This window comes from Macaca fascicularis, chromosome 7, assembly GCF_037993035.2.
Source record: "Macaca fascicularis isolate 582-1 chromosome 7, T2T-MFA8v1.1".
In the NCBI taxonomy this organism is placed as follows: domain Eukaryota; kingdom Metazoa; phylum Chordata; class Mammalia; order Primates; family Cercopithecidae; genus Macaca; species Macaca fascicularis.
The window spans coordinates 72,352,194-72,371,427 of record NC_088381.1 but is presented as its reverse complement, the minus strand read 5'-3'; the positions used below and the strand labels follow the sequence as shown (position 1 = coordinate 72,371,427).

Here is a 19,234-nt window from a genome sequence, read left to right as displayed (position 1 = left end):
AAAAATGTGTTGCTCTACCATAAGCTACAGGGAGGCAAATTGTATACAAGGCAGTTACAAATGCCTAAAGCTTATCTAAGTAGAGGAATGGCATGGGTCTTGAGGGGTTGGTTGGCAGTCTGGATTAAATTTCAGGAAGATATTTCCATCAGAGAGGTTAGCATGAGCAAAGGCATGAAGGAAGCAAAAGCATGAAGGAAGCAAGGAAACCAGGAGAATGATCTAGAACGGTGTGTGATTCAATTGGCCAAAACTAAGGATCTGTGGAAGATGCATGGAAAGAAATGTTGGTAAAGGAAAGACCACCATGGCAGCTTTTGAAAGGCCAACTATTTTGGCTTAGGTAGTCAATGGACAGTCACAGAGGATTTGTCATCTATTGAAGTGTAAATCAGGTCATGTGTAAGGACAACTCATAAGGCAGTGGCACGTGAGATAGATTGCTGGAAACCAAAACCATAAAGGCAGGCCATCACACTGGCCCAGGAAAGAGGCAGTGATATCCTGTGCCACAGTGGTAGCCATAGAGTATGGAAGAGAAGCCATTAGAATCTATGGGCTCAGGACTATGAACTGGAGACTGGCTGTTCCCAGAGGGTTAAAGCCACTTGCAGTTTGCAAGGGGTAACTATGAAAGAAAAAAAAAAAAAACACATTAAAAAACAGTGAAATGGAGAGTCAGGATGTGTCTTCATCCATTTTGAGGTGCTATAAAAAACACCTGAAGCTATGTAATTTATAAAGAAAACAGATTTAATTGGCTCGTATATCTGAAGACTGTGCAAGGAGCATGGTGCCGGCATCTGCTTCTGGTAAGGACCTCAGGAAGCTTCCAGTCATGGCAAAGGAGAAGCAGGAGTGTCACATGGTGAGGGAGGGAGCAAGAGAGAGAGGAAGGAGGTGCCAGACTCTTTAATGACTAGATCTCATGGGAACTAAGATTAATAACTCACTTACTATGTGGAGAATGGCACCAGGCCATTCCCTCAGGGATCTACTCCCGTGATTCAAACACCTCCCACCAGGCCCCACCTCCAACACTGGGAATCAGATTTCCACATGAGATTTACATGGAACAAATATCTAAGTAAACCAGGATAGATTTTTAAAATTTCATCTTTTAGGCCACCAAGTCATTCTGCATCCTTAAAGTGTTAGAAACAACTGAGCAAATGCCAAATCATTCAATTTTAAAGAAATATATAGCTGGAAGGAGGCTTAAATGTCATCTATTTCACCCTTGAGGCACCAGGCAGAATAGTCTCAAAATCATCCCAGACAGATGGTTTGCTCGCTCTATTCCACTGCATCTTCTGGGATCCCACAGGTTTCCTTCCTTTTTCCTTCCAGCTGTGGCACAGGAAAGCTATTTTCAGTAAGAGATTTGTCTTTTTCTTTCTAACTATTAACATTCTTTAGAAGTGGGAAGTTCTCAGTTATGTCTAGCGAGAATCCTACCTGCTACCATCCTATGTCCTTAGTGGAGATAAATGTGATTTATATTATAAAACAGACATTACAAGACTCAGAAAAACTACGAAGAACCTCAGTGTGACCAAAATAGCCTTGTGACCAGTTGCAGTGGTTCACATCTGTAATCCCAGCACTTTGGGTGGCCCAGGCAGAGAGATCAATTGAAGTTAGGAGTTTGAGACCAGCTTGGCCAACATGGCGAAACCTTGTCTCTACTGAAAATATGAAAAATTAGCTGGGCATGATGGTGCATGCCTGTAGTCCCACATGCTTGGGAGGCTGAGTCAGAAGAATCACTTGAACCCGGGAGGCAGAGGTTGCAGTGAGCCGAGATTACGCCACTGCACTCCACCCTGAGCAACAGAGCGAGACTCTGTCTTAAGAAAAAAAAAAAAAAAGCCTTGTGCTTTTCATAGGTAATTGGTTATATTTTTTGCATTGGTTGTATCTTGACTGGTGGAGGACCAGTGGAATAAAAATCTTTAGCCCCCTAATCCTGCCAAAAAATAATAACTTATCTCTGAGAGTGGTTTCCAGTTATCTCCTAAACTTAGTCTCTTCTCTGTGCAGTTTAGAAATCCAGTTATTTTCTTCTGTCAGTGAAGGTGGTGCAGGCATGAGGACTGACACTAGGGAAAAAAGATGGGGAAGATACGCCATAAGAAAATTCTGAGACCTTAAAGCATGCTTATATTGGATTCTATCCTCAGGAAAGGAGAGGAAAAGGCTGAAGGAGACCATTGAATCTGGTGTTGAGTCATTCACATCTCTCTACTCCTGTGGAGGGCCCTTATGGATGTATCATAACAGGATCTCCTTTTCCTTCCTCAAGTGCAAAAGGCCTTTTTTTTTTTTTTTTTCCTGAGACAAACTGAATATATAACATATAAAGATACATAAATTTCCATGCAAATATCTTCTTTACCAGCTGTAATTAAGATATTTGCATGTAAAGAGAATGTTGTGTTCCCTTGACTTCCTCCTGGTAGGGAATTGTATTTCTCTCATAATCCTCAAAGCCCAAGATTTTGTGACCTGTCTGTGTCTAAACAGAAGGAGGAGGAGGAATCAGAGGACTGGGTCAATATAAAGCATCTGAAATTCAGAACTTCCAGCAAAGTTTTTACTCTTGGTTGTTTTTTTCTAGGCTTTGCTAATCCCAAAGAGCAAAGTTGGAGGTAGGAAAGTTGATAGCCCCAGAGCAGGTGGGCCGAGCACCACCTGACATTGCAGTGAGGCAGATATTCAATTGAATCACTGAGCTTCTGCTGAGAGCTATTTGGCCTTAGAAAATTTACTTAAATTCACTAAGACTTAGATTCCTCATCTGAAAAAAAAAAAAAAAAAAAAAGAACAATTTCTTTTTTTGTGCACATTAAATAAGATAAGTATTCAAATTGCCAGTACCCCTTAGGCACCCAATAGATGGCTATTATTCTATGTAAAAGAATAAGGTAGAAATTATATACCAGAAATTTTAAACCATTTTAAGTTACAAGCCAAGGTTTTCTCTATGATGGATCTTTAGTGCTGGATGCTAAAATTAGAGAGGAGAAGAGCCTACTCAAGAGAATTTAGGGAACTTTAAAATTAAAAAAAGCCACCCACTCCTCCAGGACTGGTTTAGACATTTGAGTTGATCTGTTGGAGGCCCAGGAGGAAAGAGAAAACACTTTTAGGCATCTGCAGAAGAGCTTTTCTATTGTGGAGTTAGCAGATACAACCAGGAGCTGATTTTTCTAACTGTGGACCATGAATTCTGCAGTAGACAAATGTCTTCAGAATTAAAGCCTCGTTCTCCAGATGTCCTTAGTGTGTGCTGCCCCTCATCATCCCAGAGGGAGAGCTTAGGGTGATGCACCTGCCCTGGAGCCTTGGGGATAGAGAAAAGACTGGCTTAAGTCCAACCCTACCTCCTTTCTCCTTTCATTGGTTATATGATGGTTATTGCTTATTATTATGCACAACATGAAATATGCAAGTGTATGTGCTTATGCATAATGGATATGCAAGTGCTTTGTAAACTGTTGGTTTGAGTGCTGGTGGTTTTGTCACCACCACCACCACCATCACCACCCCCCCCATCACCAGCATCATCACCAATACCATCACCACCACCACCATCACCAACATTATCACCATCACCAACGCCACCATCACTGACATCATTACCAATACCACCAACACCATCACCACTACCATAGCCACCACTATTATCACCATTATAGTCTGGGCTTAGTAAATAACTATGTACACCCTGGAAAAAGAAATTGAATCCATCAATGTCCCCAAGTTGACTGGTAGGGGGTGTTCTGTACTCCAGCTCTCCAACTCTGCCAATCATCATGACAACCTTGGTTGCCTTCCTCCATTGAGTCATGCTCTCCAGCCTCTTCAGCCAGCTTGGAACTTTGATTTGTGGCCCAGTTTGTTCTTGTAGTTGGTCATTTCCTTACCCAGTGGGTCAATCCACAACTTCCTGATCTTTGTATTTATTTTTTTCACATCCTGAGACACTTGTGTACATGTCTGTTCAATACTTTACTAAAGCATAAGTTCCCTTGAAGGCAAAAGAGCTCACCCACTTTTAGCACAGTGATTTCTACAGTAAAAGTGCTTAATGAAAGTTACTTAATTAAAAAATATGTAATACTATATTAGATGTTTGTAATGGGAAAAGAATAATGTCCCCACTTACCTAAATCTTCTTACATGAATCCTCATGAGTCCCCACTCACTGGGCACCAATGGTCAGTATGTGGGGACTCTGAGTATGTGTATCTGAAAGATGCACTGGTATCACTAAGGGAAAGCCAGCTGGATCTGATTCCCTGCCAATGGCCCTGATATCTGACATCTGACATCTGCTTATCAGTGCAGGGGACTGGAGAAGGTCTCACAATAATTAAAATACCCATAAGAATGGAGTTAGCACCAAAAGGAAATTTATTAATGCACACAGAGAATCACATTATTCAAAGGCCATAGAATCAAAGCATTTGTTCTCAGTAAGCTAGTCTATGTGGGAAGCCGGATCATAATGCGAAAGTTGCTTAAAGAGGAAAAAATCAGAGCAAGGATGTTAGAAGAGTCAAATAATCAATGACATCCAGCTAAGAAAGCCTAACAACAGTGTTCCTGGCTTCTCAGCAGGTTGAGAAATACTCCATGTCTTTTGCCTGAATCCTCCTCTCTCCCTTGTCCGGAGCCAGGAAGGGATCAACATCTCCACCATCCAATTCCAAGGCTCACTCTTTCCCAGGTCTCCGGGACCAGCCAGTGCCCCTTCTGAGAGATATATTATTTCTTCATCTGCGTCAATCAGGGCACAATGCAGCCATGATAGCCTAAGATCCTCAAGATTTTTCAGACAACCTTGGATATACATCCATGTTTTCATTCGTTTTCTGCTGATCGTAAAGAGGCCAATTATATTTTCTTCATTTCCAAATGTTTGGGAGCCACTTTATTATAGCCCCTAATGCTTTCCATGTCACTGAATTGCCTTCACACCTAAAAATGAGTCCTTTTGTTGCTTGCAAATCTTATTGCCTTGATACCTAGTATTATATGCCCCAGGAAGGGTAACTATTAATAGATTCCAAGTGCCTGTTCTGATTGACTGGTGGAGATTGCCCAGAGTGGAGGGATGAGAAGAATTTGGTGGCTGCATCTAGGATCAGTGAAAAAGTGGTGATCAGCTGGTGACATCTGCCATGAAAGTAGAAAAGAGGATTGGTGGCACGTGTGTCCTGTTTTGACACATGTCATCGTGAGCAGTGCTCTAAATTCAGGGATTCCGCTGGACCCTGTTAGGCATGCTCTAACCTTGGATTCACACAAGTGGAGGGATTCTAATGTGACATAGGTTTTGAGTTTGAATGCACCTGTGTTGAAGGATCGTATTCAGAGAAAGGGGTTTGCCAAGTGGATCTGCATTACTGGGGCTAATTTACCCATCACATAAATGAGACTAGCTTCCCCAAATTCTGAATTATTTTCTACTGGCCTTTCCCTCACATTTCAACTAAATAGCTGGGTTTTTTCTTCTTTTCTTACAACTTGTATATAGCAAAAGTGCCTTGTTTCTGGGTAGATTTGATTCCCTATTACACACTGCCAAGGTGTTTGGTAGTCTAGATGCAGCTTTCCCTGCCAGCTCTATGCCATCATCTCTGAGCCAACTTTTATCATGTACCAGCAGGATCTTGAAACATATATGTTTTTTACTTTTTGGAAAGTCGAACAGCCCAAGACCAGGGTTTGCTGCTAGAGTTCTGCTCCCAAGCAGACATTGATTCAATTATCAAGATTCTTTGGATATGGTCAATGCATTTTTATTACTCCACCCAACTGTTTTATAAGAAATTTGGGCAAGCATCTACACTGGCAATCTTGTGAAATCCTGACTAGAAATGAAGTTGGAGGTCATCTTTCAAACCCACTTATTTGATAGATGAATACATTGATTGCCAGCCAGAGAGAGAGAGAGAGTGAGCAGATGTTCCTCAAGATCACGCATCTGGTTAGTGGTAGAGTGAAGACAAGGACATTGGTCTCCCTTCTTGTGAATTCAGTGCTCCTCTCTAATCACCATCAAAGTGCTATGAGGTCAACAGGCTGGCATGATTCCCCCTATTTACAGACAAGTAAATTAAAGCTCAGAGAGATTAGTGATCATTCCCCAGACTGTACAATAAATGAGGGGTGGAATTGGATTTGTTGTTCTGGTTAAGTTAGGTTTTTCAGGGGATGAGAGTTTACTTGTGAATAGAATGTTTAGAGAGCACACCAGTAAAGCGCAGTCTCCATGAGGTTAAGTAGAAGTGTCAGCTTGTAATAATTGAGTTCCATGATTTATTTTTCTAATAAGGCTTTGTGGCAAGGCCATTCAAGACAAAGGAGGAAAACAGGGTGACCCAAGCCTAGTCAACATGGCAAGCAAAGATACTTTAATTTAGATACTTTGGGCTCTCTAGTATAACCTTAAAGCAAACAGTAGCAATGTGATTTGAGGTGATTGTTGTCTGTAAAATGTAACACAGATTCAGTGAAACTGAAGGGCGAGGAAGGAATATTAGAAGCAAGGAGGTGGTACTCAGCGTTGAGGAGTATTGTCCTATTGCCTTGAAATGTGTTGCAAGAAGTAATTGTTTTAATGTTTGTTGTGAAAATGTATTCTCAAGAACTTTGGTTGACACATATTCACTCACAGTAGCTTAGAAGTTCTTTAAGGGAAGTATTCATGCCTTATTTCACCAATTATATAACCCTTGTACCTAGGACTGTACATGATATATGGTAGACATTTCAATTTCATAAATGTTTATTAAATGACATAAACAAGGAGACAAGTGTTCTTCTCAGTGAATGACTGATCTGGAAAAATGCTCAAGGACCCTAATTTGGAACAATCAGAGATCACAAAGCCGGGTTTCAGTACAGAGATGTATGGAGGGGTTGTCCTCCATTATTTTGGTGCAATGAGTGGACTCTACAACATGTTCCTTACCCACAGGGGTGGCAAGATTGGAAAACTCTAGAGATAGTTTACACTCAAGGGTGGTGAAGGACGGTGCTGCAGGAAGTTACTCTTATTGTGTGAAAATGGAACAGACCATCCTACAAGATAGTGGGTTCTCCATTCCCAGTGGGTTTCCAGAAAATACATAGAACCACATTATACAGATGCCTGTGCTAGACATGAGGTTTCAGTAGATGATCTCAAAGTTTTGCTTTTCTCTAATTCTGAGATCCTAAAAGCCAACTCTACAACAGAGATTGCTTAGATAAGGGCAAAGTGGTAGAGCAATTTAAGGACTCATAATTATGCATGTGACAGGAACTGTGTCAAATATATATTTTCGTGATGCTATGAAATATTAGACCAAATCCACCCTTTGCATATCTACACATTCACAGTCTGAATCCTTTCCCACTTCACTCACACCTCAATACCTGTCACCTGCCCTGTCTCTTGTCTCTCCCTGTGACTGTGTTTATCTTGCTCTGAAGGCTTTCTTGAGGCATTTCTCCCTCCTTTCAACTCTAAAAATCCACAATCCATCCTACATTAAAGAAAAATCTTCATTTGACCTTTCTGTCCCTTCTAACTTTGTCTGTCTGAGTACTGAAATAAGTACTTTTCATCTTCTGTCTTAATTTTTTGGGCTTCTGGTCTTACCACTGAATTGAATCTGCAGTTCTGGGGTCACTAATTATCTCTCACGACCAAATTTAAATTTCTTACTTCAAGTCTAACCCTTCCTGAACTACTGTTGAATGACATGATTAATAATTTCCCCTTTCCCCCACACCCCCTGCAACTGCCAATGCTGCATAGTATTCTTGTTGAATGCCTCAGTAATGCTTTGTTCCACAAGTTATAACCATGCCTGGTCATTCTTTCCCTGTTCCATTGGTTTCTCTCCTTCCTCTCGTTTTAAGTTTGGGTGCTGCTATTTTAGACATCTGCTTTGCAAACCTCATGCACTCACATGGTTATAACCCCTTTTTACTTTTACACAGAATCTGTTTGAAATTTACATTTGCAGCCTCCACTTCTTCTCTCTTTGATTGCTTAATCTGTAAGCCTCCCCTGGAGAGTTCACTGGAGATTGAAGCATGGCATGTTTTAAATAAAACTCACCATGGCCTCCTCCTGCTTCTCTGAGTGCTAGCACCTCAGCAACCATTAGCATCCGTGAAAACTCTTTTGGGAGCTTCCCAAAGGGGAGTCATTTCTGAACCTGTCTCTTTATCACCAGCCTGCTGTGTCTTTCCTTATAGCACCTCAGTGCCACTTTTTCTTTGCATGTTGGCAGGAGCTGCCCTGGTCCATGCCTGGTCAGTCCAAAACCTGAATCTATGCACACACCTTCAGGCTTGGAGCTCTTCCCCCAGGGGTCCTCAAACTTCCTTATCCCTCCTGTTTCTTTGGAGCCTTGAGTGAGTAAATCTTCATTTCACCAAAATATAAATTTCTTGCCCTGGCCTACTAGGTCCTCAAGCCCCTGCCAGTCTCCTTTCCCACCCTCCACAAGAAGGCCCCCTTGGCTCCACCCCAGCCAGTCTGTCCCTGGTGACCCAGTGCCAGTTGCTCATTTCCACCTTTGCATGAGGCCCTCTGTGTTCATTTGTTCGGGCTGCCATAGCAGTGCTCCATTGACTGAGGGCTTCAACAACAGAATCTGATTTTCTCACTGTTCTGGAGGCTCTAAGTTCAAGATCAAGGTGCCAACAGGGTTCATTCGTTCTGAGGCCTCGCTCTGTGTCTTGCACATGGCTGCCTGCTCACTGTGTCCCCACGTGGTCACCCATCTGTGTGGTTTGTGTCCTAATCTCTTCTTATAAGGACCCCAGTCCTATTGGATTAGGGCCCACCCTACAGACCACATTGAACCTTAATTACTTCTTTTAAGGATCTCTCTCCAAATACAGTCATATTCTGAAGAACTTGGGGTTAGGACTTCCCCATAATAAGCATGTGTTGGGGGGCACACAGTTCAGTCCATCACACCTCCTCTTCCCAACTGCCCATCTGTCCTTTCTTTCACCTCTCTCTTCATTCTTTCTCCCTGTTCATCCCTCCCTGCCATCAGCACCCAGCAATCCCCATTTCATTGTCTTCACTGGATGATCTTTTCAGCCTCACCCTATGAGTTTGTGCACAGGGATGTGTCGCTTCATGAACCTGCTTCTCCTCCAGGTCATTCCAGTGCTGCTTCTCTGCCTCTGAATTGATTGAGAGCAGGGACTGTGTCTCTTGTCTCTTGCACACAGTCCTTGACTTGGAAACACTTGAGAAATGCCATTGCTAAGTTACTGTGAGTCCCTCCTCCCACACCCCGCTCCTGTTACTTCTCAAGAGGCCTTTCAAGGGAAAGGCCTTGCTTTGGGGCTTTTTTCCTTAGTGGTGATGGAGAACACAAATGCTAACTCCGTGGACAGCAAGGAGGAGGAGGGCTGAGGCTCCACGCTGGTGACATTCAGTGAGCTAACCTTTCCAAATCAGGAAGGAAAGGAGAGGGAATCTGGGTATCCATAAAAGCAGTGGTGAATTCAGGGATTTTCTGTGGGACACACTAAGAAAAATAATTCTCTCAGAAGCTTTGGAGAAAGTGCTGTTTCTTTGACCTAAGGGATTGAAGATTCTAGATAGAACCCACTTTCTCTCCAAGCAGTAGGTTGGCTGGGAGGCTCCTGCTGGGAGTAGAACCAAGCCCGTGGAGGGAAGCCCATTGTGTCTTGGTGTCCCACAGAGGAAGACAGCTGGGTGTCACGTGCTGGAAGTGGCGTTATGATGTGCTGGCTGAGCCCCGAGTGCATTGCATTTCTGGGCAGACTCCAGAGTGAGGGTCTTGAAGGTGGGTTGCTACGGTCTTCTGCTGTCCTCCCTAATGACGCAGGGCAAATGTTTGAGGCCGTGCCCAGGAGAGACACGCCATTCAGTTAAAGATCCCCCTGCCTTCCTAATCCTCCCTCCTTTCATCCTCCCATGCTTCCTTCCTTTCCCTTCATCCCTTTTCTTCTTTCTCCCCCTCCGCCCCCGCTCTCGCCCCTCATTCACTGTCAGGAAGGGCCATGCCAGAAGGGCCTGTTCAGCGTGGCGTGGCAGCGGCAGAGGCTAGCAGCAACGGCAGCTTCCACAGTGAGTCTGGATTTGATTTCTGGGACCAGGGGGCTGGGCAAGGCAGTCCACACACAGACTGACAGCTTGCAGGCTTTGGAGAGGCACTTCCATGGGCCGGGGCCTGCTTCCAACCTCTCTTTCCTTGCCTCCCACTGTGGGGCATCATTTAACTTCCATGGAAGTTTCCTGCCAAAGCCGTTGATGTGCTTGGGATGTCTCATGGGGAGACAGCATGGTGGGGGGTGGCGGGCCATAATCTGCTAAAATTAGATGCACAGCCGGGAGAGCCACCGGAGTTGACATGGCTGCCAGGGCTTCTGTCCAGACCTGTGCGTGTGGTGGAGGCTGGAGGCTCTGCATGGACGATGGTTTGGCTGCTTTCTTGCATTTCAGGAGGTGTGACCTTGAGTTTTGAGTACACTTTGGGTGCCTACACTCCACAGGAGACTCCTTATAAGGACATAAGAATGCTCTAAGTGCACAGACTAGAGGGTCTAAGAACTGGAGGTCTCCCCGTTGACCTCAGATGAAGCGTGGTCTAACAGACCTGATGCTCAGGATGGTCATTACAGATCCTCCATGACTGAGTCAGATCCCCCAGTGCTTGCAGGGAGGCTTTTGCCCTCCCCATTTTAATTTCTATGGTAATTTCTGGCAGGGAGATGGACATACTGCAGAGTCAGTCGAAGTTCCATCTGTCTTGCCTTGATCGTCAGACTGCATTGGATGGTTTCCTTCCACTTTTTGCTTGGGGGCTCTTTTCTTCTATTTGGGAAGTGGTTCACTTGGGAAAACAAAACCACAGAATTCACCTACTCAGCCTTAAAGATCCAGCCCAGACTAAGAAGATACAAGTCCTGCTTGCCATCTTGAGAGGCTTTCCACAGGCCAGAGGCTGCTTCCAAACACTGACAAGGCGTGCGGTAGTTAAGTGAGTTCTGAAGTAAGAAGCTTCTGATTTCTAATATACAGTATTCTCCTGATACTGCAGTCTCATGGACAGGTGCATGGGAAGGAAGGCTTTTACAATTTCATTCATTTCTCTCCTAATTTGGTTAGGGAGGTAAATTAAGCATAGCCTCCCAGGTTCTCTCAGGATCAGTTTTATAGGTTTCTCTTCTTGACACTGCTCCTAATAACAGCATGAAAGTTTAAGATTTTCAGTACGAACAACTGTGTATAGCTAGGGTATATCAAAGCAAACATGCTTGGCAGCCTTATGAGAATTTTGCAAGCAGAACCATTATAGAAGATTAATCAATCTCTTATGCTTTTAGAATATTATATGTATTTGAGTCACATCAGGTTCAAACTCTTGGTTTTAGGAACTGACAGGTTGCATTAAAATATCAAATTTGTCAAATTTATTAATTAATTTCAACAAATATTTAATATTAATCTACTGTGTGTGTTTGATTGTCTAAAGTTGGACCCTTCTGAGAATGAAAAGGGAAGCTATTATTAATTAAATAGGAGCTACAGGCATAAATTTAGACCTTTCTTGGTAAATTGGGGCATACAGTCATTTTATCCATGTATCCTGAGTTATTGTTGGTGCCAGCGATTCAACTATGAATAAAATAGACAAAAATCACTGCGCTTACTGAGGGACTTAAAAAAATAAAGATAAAGTCTATAGTAAATTTAAGAGTGATAGGTTCTTAAAAGAGAAGTAAAGCAGAGAGGAGAAAAAGAAGTACATGTTGGTAGTAATAGTAGTGGTGTTGGTGGTGGTAGTTAGTGTTGTGTGTGTGTGCAGTTTAGGTAGGGATGTCAAAACAATTGCATTGCTTAAAGAATACGATATATTTTAGTTTATTTAGTTTCTCCAAGGAGGGCTTTCATGGCTCAGCTAAACCTTACTGCATGGATGAAATCATATCTGAAAATTCTGAGTCCAAATAAAGAAATACTCACAAACTTCATAATGACAGAAAGCAAAGAGAGAAAACCAGGTGGCTGTGGCATTGGACGGATACCTTGTCTGCTTGATGGTCAGCACAGGTTTCATCTCCCTCTGGCATCACTGAGATGGCATCAGTGGCTGTGGATTCATCTATTTGGGGAGCATCTTTGTAGAAAGTCCCTTAATCTCTGACTTGTGCGGGCCATTCAGAGCATCATAGGGCCCTTCCTTCTCCCATCTGCCTTTCTGTGGGGTAATGGGAGGACAGTTTACATCTGCTGAATACCTGCTCTAGCCAGGCAGTTTGATAGGGGCTTTGAGTAAATTAATTTGTTTAATTTATGCTGTTCTCATGAAGACATTATTATAGTTCCACTTTGGGGATAAGAACACTGATGTTTAAGCTCAGAAATAGAAAATGGTGGAGCCAGGATCTAAATCCAGGTTGAATTATGTCTGAAATTCTGCCTTTATCAGCCTCAGCATCTTTCCACAGATACCAGTTGACAGGAAGTAGAAGTAAGAAAAGGACTCACTGTGTGACATGAATGTCCCATGTGTAGGCTGATTTGCATGGCTGGATCAGGAGCAGTAGATGTGTTGGGGTGGTTGTCCATGTCTTTGCTGATTGCGCATGAAGGCACAGCAACTACTGCTGCTTTTTTTGTGTGTTGTCACTGGAAATGGGGATTGGCATGGAAAATTTTGGGGGCATGAGAGTAAATCTTCCTGTGTGTCTTCTCTCCTCAACTGAGAGGAGGCTTAACTTCAGTGAGTCAGGGTTCCTGGGGCTCACGCACGTTGGAAGGAGGGACCATGCATGGTGTCTGTGTATAGATAATAGAGGTGGGGAGAATGCATGCAGAGTGCTGAGACTGAACAAAGGTTTTTCGACAGGGGTTTGGGCGAAGAGTTGAATTTGAAGATAATCCCAAATTTCCTGTCTACCTTTGTGAATGGAATCCACAGACTGACCTCATCCGGTCTTAGGATGCTATTAGCAAGAAATAGGATGTCTCTGGACCACATCTCAGATATGATGGTTATATTTAACCTCAATATCACTGTGTAACGTTGCATTTATTTGTGGTATACTTTCATATATTTCCCAGAAAAAAAAATAGGTAGCCTGTTGTTTTACACATAATATGGTAACCTCCTGATAAGGTTGTGTCAAGCAAATCACCATTTAGATGCACAAGAGAGACCTGTTACAACAAAGAATTATTTTGGGATGCCCATAACCCTCTCCAGTTTTCCTTTTGTGATAAAGGAGAAAATTTCTACCTGTGATGCTGTACTTTCCTTGGAGTTTTAGAGCATATTTATCCCAGGGTCTCAATGCATGTCAAGGCAATGTCTCTTAGTTTCACAACATGTGTCATAGGGGTAGAGAGAGGCCATTACTCTTGTCATTTGGCAAGGATTTTCTTTTTCATTACATTGTTACCATCACAGAAATATACTCCAAGCACTGGAATGTCCCTTGCTGTGGTCTTCTAACTATTGGGTAGGGTTACCTCATCACGTTTTGGTTCTTTATCACTTAGGAACCCTTGTCTAGTTTCCCCCATCATTTTGATACTTGAGGGCTGAGGAGGAAAGCATCATTCATCTTCCTCCATAGGATACTCCACTTTCACTTACTTGAGTTCTCCCTCTGGTAAAAACAAATAAGCAAGCAAATTAGCTTTTCTTCTAAAATGTTAACTCATCTCAACACAGTTGACTTCTCCCTTCTTCATCTGTGTGCTCTGTGGAGTCCCAGCTGGGAATCAGGGTAAAGATGAGAAGTGCCTGGTTATATTTCAAACTGACAAGGATAGTCATTCTTTTTCTGGTTACATATGGGCTGCCCTGCCACTCACACATACAAGATATGTCTTAATCCAGAAGGGCTTAGCTGAAGCTTAAAAGAATAATACCCATGCCTTAGACACAAGTCTGCAAGGGCACCTGGTCATGAGTGTGCCTCAGTCTGGGAATCTGCTTAGAGACTTGGTCGTAGACACATCCCCCTTTACAGCAGCATGCTGGGATTTCAGGGGTGAGATGAACCTAAGAAAAAAGATGCCAAGAGATCCCAGAGGCCCATATAAAAAGGCTTATTGTGGCCAGGAGTGGTGGCTCATGCCTATAATCCCAGCACTTTGGGAGGTTGAGGCAGACGGATCATGAGGTCAGGAGATCAAGACCATCATGTCCAACATGGTAAAACCCCGTCTCTACTAAAATACAAAAAAAAAAAAAAAAAAAAAAGAAAAGAAATTAGTCAGGCATGGTGGCACGTGCCTGTAATCCCAGCTACTTGGGAGGCTGAGGCAGGAGAATCACTTGAACCCCAGAGGCAGAGGTTGCAGTGAGCTGAGATGGCGCCACTGCACTCCAGCCTGGCGTCTCAAACAAAAAGAAAAAAAAAAGAAAAAGCTTATTGTAGATTCATTCTAGCTGGGCATGTCTTGGTCATAGGTCCTTTAAAGCAGCATGCCGGGATATCTCCTCATCCAAACAAAGTTGGTATTTCTAAGGAACCTGAGGACAGATACCTGTTCATTTCCATGTCCAGGGTACACAAGGAGAGCATAAGACAAGCTTTTTTCACCCCTCTTGGCATGTGAGTGTTTTCCAGCCATCACTGAGGTTGTGAAGAGGGTCTGGTTGCGGTGAAGTTAGCTATAAGCTAGAGAGTATTCTGAAACCCACTAGGACTTTCCCAAAGTCAAACACCAATGTGGTTTAACAGTTTTGAAATTGTGGAATGTGGTTTCCCCCCTTTTCTTTGCTATCCCAACTCTTGTGATCCAAAATCATTAAGACTGGCCTTTTGGGGAAAACTAATACAGTCCCCTGTGGAAGATGCCTGTGAATGTATATGGTATCACATGTCTTCATTAGTTCAGGGAGTTTGGTTGTCTGTTCTTAGTCCCAGTCCTCTGGGTTCTTAACTGGAGATTTATCCAGAGATAAGAAATCTGCCCATTAAATAGTAACTAATCTTTGAACTCTCAGTTGCCTTAGCATTTTGCTTTCTGATGATCTGAAGAAATACAGTGTCTCAAAGCAGAGCAAGCCCCTAGAACAGGATGATAAGAGGTGCCTGGAATGGAGTGGGGCTCAGGTCTTCAAGGGAAGGAGTTGTGGGAGCTAAAGGGAAGATGATGGAGGAGGGGAGGGAATCTTTCTGGTTGTGCCATCCAGGACCACTCACTGAGAATGTTATCCTAGTCTCGTGATGGGACTTCTTGGTATGCATCTTATCTTCAAAGTTGGTCAAGTCCCTTTGCTTCCGCAATTCTTTTGGGACAAATGACTCATGAGAAATTCATATGACTACGAGAATTGTGACACCGCCTCCTGTCTGGCGATGATGTGGGTTCTGCTATTTCTGGGCTGGTGCCCACCTCTCTTGAGCCTTAGCTAGTTCCTCTGATTAGTGCTGCCTCCTCTCTTCCTGCCACTTGTGGCTAGCCCTAATGGAAAGTAGATGTCTGAGGCAGCCTCCAGGCAGATGCATCCGGCTGAAGAATCCTGGCACCGGGGCAAATGCAGCCCTCCAAGGAAAGCTTTTAGTTCAGACACCGGTCTCAGAGCCCACATTGTGAACTGTGTCCTGTGAGGCTTTATGGCCAGTAAAGCTCTGGCATATGGGTGCAGGCATGTAGGGTGGGGAAGGAGAAAGGGGGAGTCAGGGTGAAAGGAGGCTTATTGTAGTTTCATCCTAGCTGGGCATGTCAGTTTTTTCATGGGCCTCTGGGATGTCTCTGAATCTTTTCTCTTTGGTTCATTTCTAGAAATAGACATTTTATTTCTAGAAATAGAAACTAACTGGAGAGTCGAATTTTCTAGTGTTTTCTCAGGATTTTTTCAGCTGCGACAGAAAACTCTCTACCTTAAGCAAGAAGGCAATGTACTGTCTTTATAATAAAATTTTTGTTTTCCAGGTTTAGGAATTATTTCTAGTGTTGGCTTCATTCTAAGACCTAAGTAATGTCACCATGTAGAGCCTGTTACTTCTCTCCCTTCTTCCTTCTAATCTCTACTCTGACTTCTTTCTGTAATTTCGTCATCATTCTCTGCCTCTCTCTTTGTCGGCCCAAGACTATGAACTTAGAGAAAGAGATGTTAATGGGAAAGATTTCCAAACAATCAAGGCTAATGAATTTTGAAAATTATGATGATAAATGCTGCCGCAGTTGAACAGATTATCTGGGACCTAGATGTTCAGTAATGAAGACTTGTCCTCATCAGGGAGGCCTTGCCATCCGGAGCCCAGCTGACGAGGTGAGAAATTATCAGTGCCATTTTTACAAGAGTGGGACTGGACATTATGCAGAGAAAAGCTGCAAGAGAAAGGCACAGGAAGCAAAGTCCATGACTGGTGCTTTTTTCCAATCTGTCTATGGAGGAACATAGATATTTTCTGATGTCATCTTTATGAGCACTCTCTGGGCTGGTGTAGGTTCCCATCTTACTTCATTGAATCTGCTGATTTAGATATTTCTGAATGAACATTCCCCTTCAGCTTTTCTGAGTGTTTTCTGAGTGTTTTATATAAATCAAATTTATAGGATTTCTATCACATTATCCAAAATCTGCCACCCTAACTCATCAATTTACATGCCTTAAAGCATTTTTACTAATGAGTCTTTTTTCAATTTAGAATGTATAAGAACTTTAACTTGGTGGTGAATAAGAACATTGGTTTTGGGCCGGGCGCGGTGGCTCAAGCCTGTAATCCCAGCACTTTGGGAGGCCGAGACGGGTGGATCACGAGGTCAGGAGATTGAGACCATCCTGGTGAACACAGTGAAACCCCGTCTCTACTAAAACTACAAAAAACTAGCCGGGCGAGGTGGCGGGCACCTGTAGTCCCAGCTACTCGGGAGGCTGAGGCAGGAGAATGGCGTGAACCCGGGAGGCGGAGCTTGCAGTGAGCTGAGATCAGGCCACTGCACTCCAGCCTGGGCGACAGAGCGAGACTCCGTCTCAAAAAAAAAAAAAAAAAGAACATTGGTTTTGGAATCAGAATAATTTGGGTATAAGACTTGGATCTTTCTGTCTCAAGCATTTTTGAATAAGATGCTTAACCTCTTCCTCTCCTTTTCCCTTCTTCTCTCCCTCTCTCCCTCCTCTGCACTTTCCTCCTTCCTTTCTTCCTTTCTCAATACAATGCTGGTGACAATAGCAGTTTTCAGAGCCAATGCGTTTTAGGAGGATTGAGTGAAGCAGTGCATTTTAATTCATTTAGCATATATCATAGCACAGTATAAACATGCAATAAGTTGCTGTTCTGTATCCCTGTTCACTGGGACAAGAACTTAGCCCAACTTGACTCCCAAACTTGGAATGCTGAAAGCATCTCTTTCTACCTCTGTTATGGTGGAGACCAGAGCTTCAGATAAATTAAGATGAGGGCTCTACCCTTGGGGATTACCTGCCCCAGCACTCAACCTGGCTTGACCTTTTGGGGACCCACTAGGTGACCCTGAGAAATATACTTCATCCCAGTTTCATTAGCCTAAAAACAAGAAGTCCACTTGCTCAAATTCCCCTTCTATATTTTTTGGAAACAGGAATGTGTGTAACAGAGGAGGAATGCCTTTGAATAACAACTCTCCAACTGTGATTTCTGGCTTCACATTTAAGACTTTCTTGTAGGTTCATCCTCAGAGCAGTCCTCTCCTGCCTTTTGACCTTGAAGGAGAAGCCAAGAGGCAGGGCTTGTTTATAAAGAGAGATGGAGCAGCCCACAGCTGCAGGCCTCAGATTATGGCCTGGAATGCCAGATGCTGCATGGAGGTACAGCTCTTCCATCTCTTTCATCTGAACCTGCCCTTGGCTTACACCCTTCACTGCCGAGAGGCACCCCGGGACTCAGTTGTAGAGTAGCAGGCTGTGTGGAACGAAGTGGACCCCAGAGCTCTAACCTTCTTACAGGGCCAGGAGAGGCATCCAAAGGTTATCCAGTCTCCACTTGACCAAATCATCCCATTTTGGAACTGGATGATACCTAAAGGTCAACTAGTCGAACTCTTTCCCTCACCCTACCAATTATGCAGATGAGAACACAGGATGCCAGGGGTGAGCCAGGAGGTATGATGCAAACTAAGACAGGGTCCTGGAGCTCCTGAATTCTGACCTATGCTCTCCTTCACTGCCTACAGCAGACACACACACATACACACACACACGCATACACACACACACACCCTCTGTAAAGTCAGGCTGCTGAAGCTGCAGATGTTAGGAAGGGCCTTGAGTTGAGCTTTCTTTCAGTGTTCTTGATGTCCTGATTCAGATGAGAAAATTATGTTTTCAACAATCTCATGCAATTTTTGAGCAGACAGGAATCTTAGCAAAACTCTAGTCCGACTATGTCATTATTCCAAGTATGAACATTGAGACCAAAAGAAAGCATGGGCTGCCAAGGCCACAGGATGGCACACTGGTAGAACTGGGACAAGAACCCAGACGATCTGAGTCTCAATCCAGTGCTCTTTTCACTCCGATTCCTGGCTTCTCTTGGTGCCAGACCTTCCCTCTGGCTGCCTCTATCCTAGGATGCTAGAGATGCCTCTAGGCCTTGCCAGGGCTGTGTGGCTGGGTTAATTGATACCCCTTTCCTGGCATTTCTCAGGGGATGGCCCAAATAGAAACCTGTGGTGCTTAAAAAGAGTGGTGGTACTCTTATGTTGATGAATCACCTTGCAGTTCCCAGAGTGCTTTGACTGCTGTTACCACCCAACCTCAGACTTCCTTGAGAATTTAACCCTGTTATTTTTTCCAAGTTGAATCCCCACTTTTAAATGAAGATAAAGGACTTCATCCACTGTTTCATGTCTGTGGTCCTGCAAGTGATCTGTGAGCTCTCTCCTCTCAGGCACCAAGCATCCTTCCTTTAAAATTAAAGGGTCTTTTTTCATGACTCAAAGAAAAATCCCATTTTCCATTGGATGAAGACTGCATTCAACTCCCAAGAAAGCTTTAGGTGTGTGAGAAGGCTAATTGTGTCCACCTTCTCCTCGCCCGTATCAAAGCTCCTCCAGCAGCCAGTCAGTGGATGGATGGGAAATTCAGCTCCAGCTCAGAGAAGCTAGATAAGGTAGCCTGTAGCCTACGAAGGACTTGTGTATTCTTTATGTCATCTCCCATGATGTGCATTCGACTTCCCTTTGCCTGGGGATGTGGCCATCAGTAATAGGTTTCTGCTGTGCTATGTATTG

The 19,234-nt window shown here is 43.6% G+C and overlaps 1 protein-coding gene across 13 annotated transcripts in view; it reads left to right on the top strand.

Moving 5' to 3' along the window:
• Positions 1-19,234, top strand: part of NTRK3 (neurotrophic receptor tyrosine kinase 3) — a 387,811-nt gene that overhangs the window by 343,903 nt on the left and 24,674 nt on the right. For 5 of the 13 annotated variants that reach the window (XM_045395950.3, XM_045395949.3, XM_065548378.2 and 2 more), the window contains one exon: positions 10,049-10,123. The exons of the other annotated variants lie outside the window; for them this stretch is intronic. In XM_045395950.3, the coding sequence (XP_045251885.2) occupies positions 10,049-10,123 (75 nt within the window). The remainder of the gene's footprint in view (positions 1-10,048; positions 10,124-19,234) is intronic. 13 annotated transcript variants of the gene reach the window in all.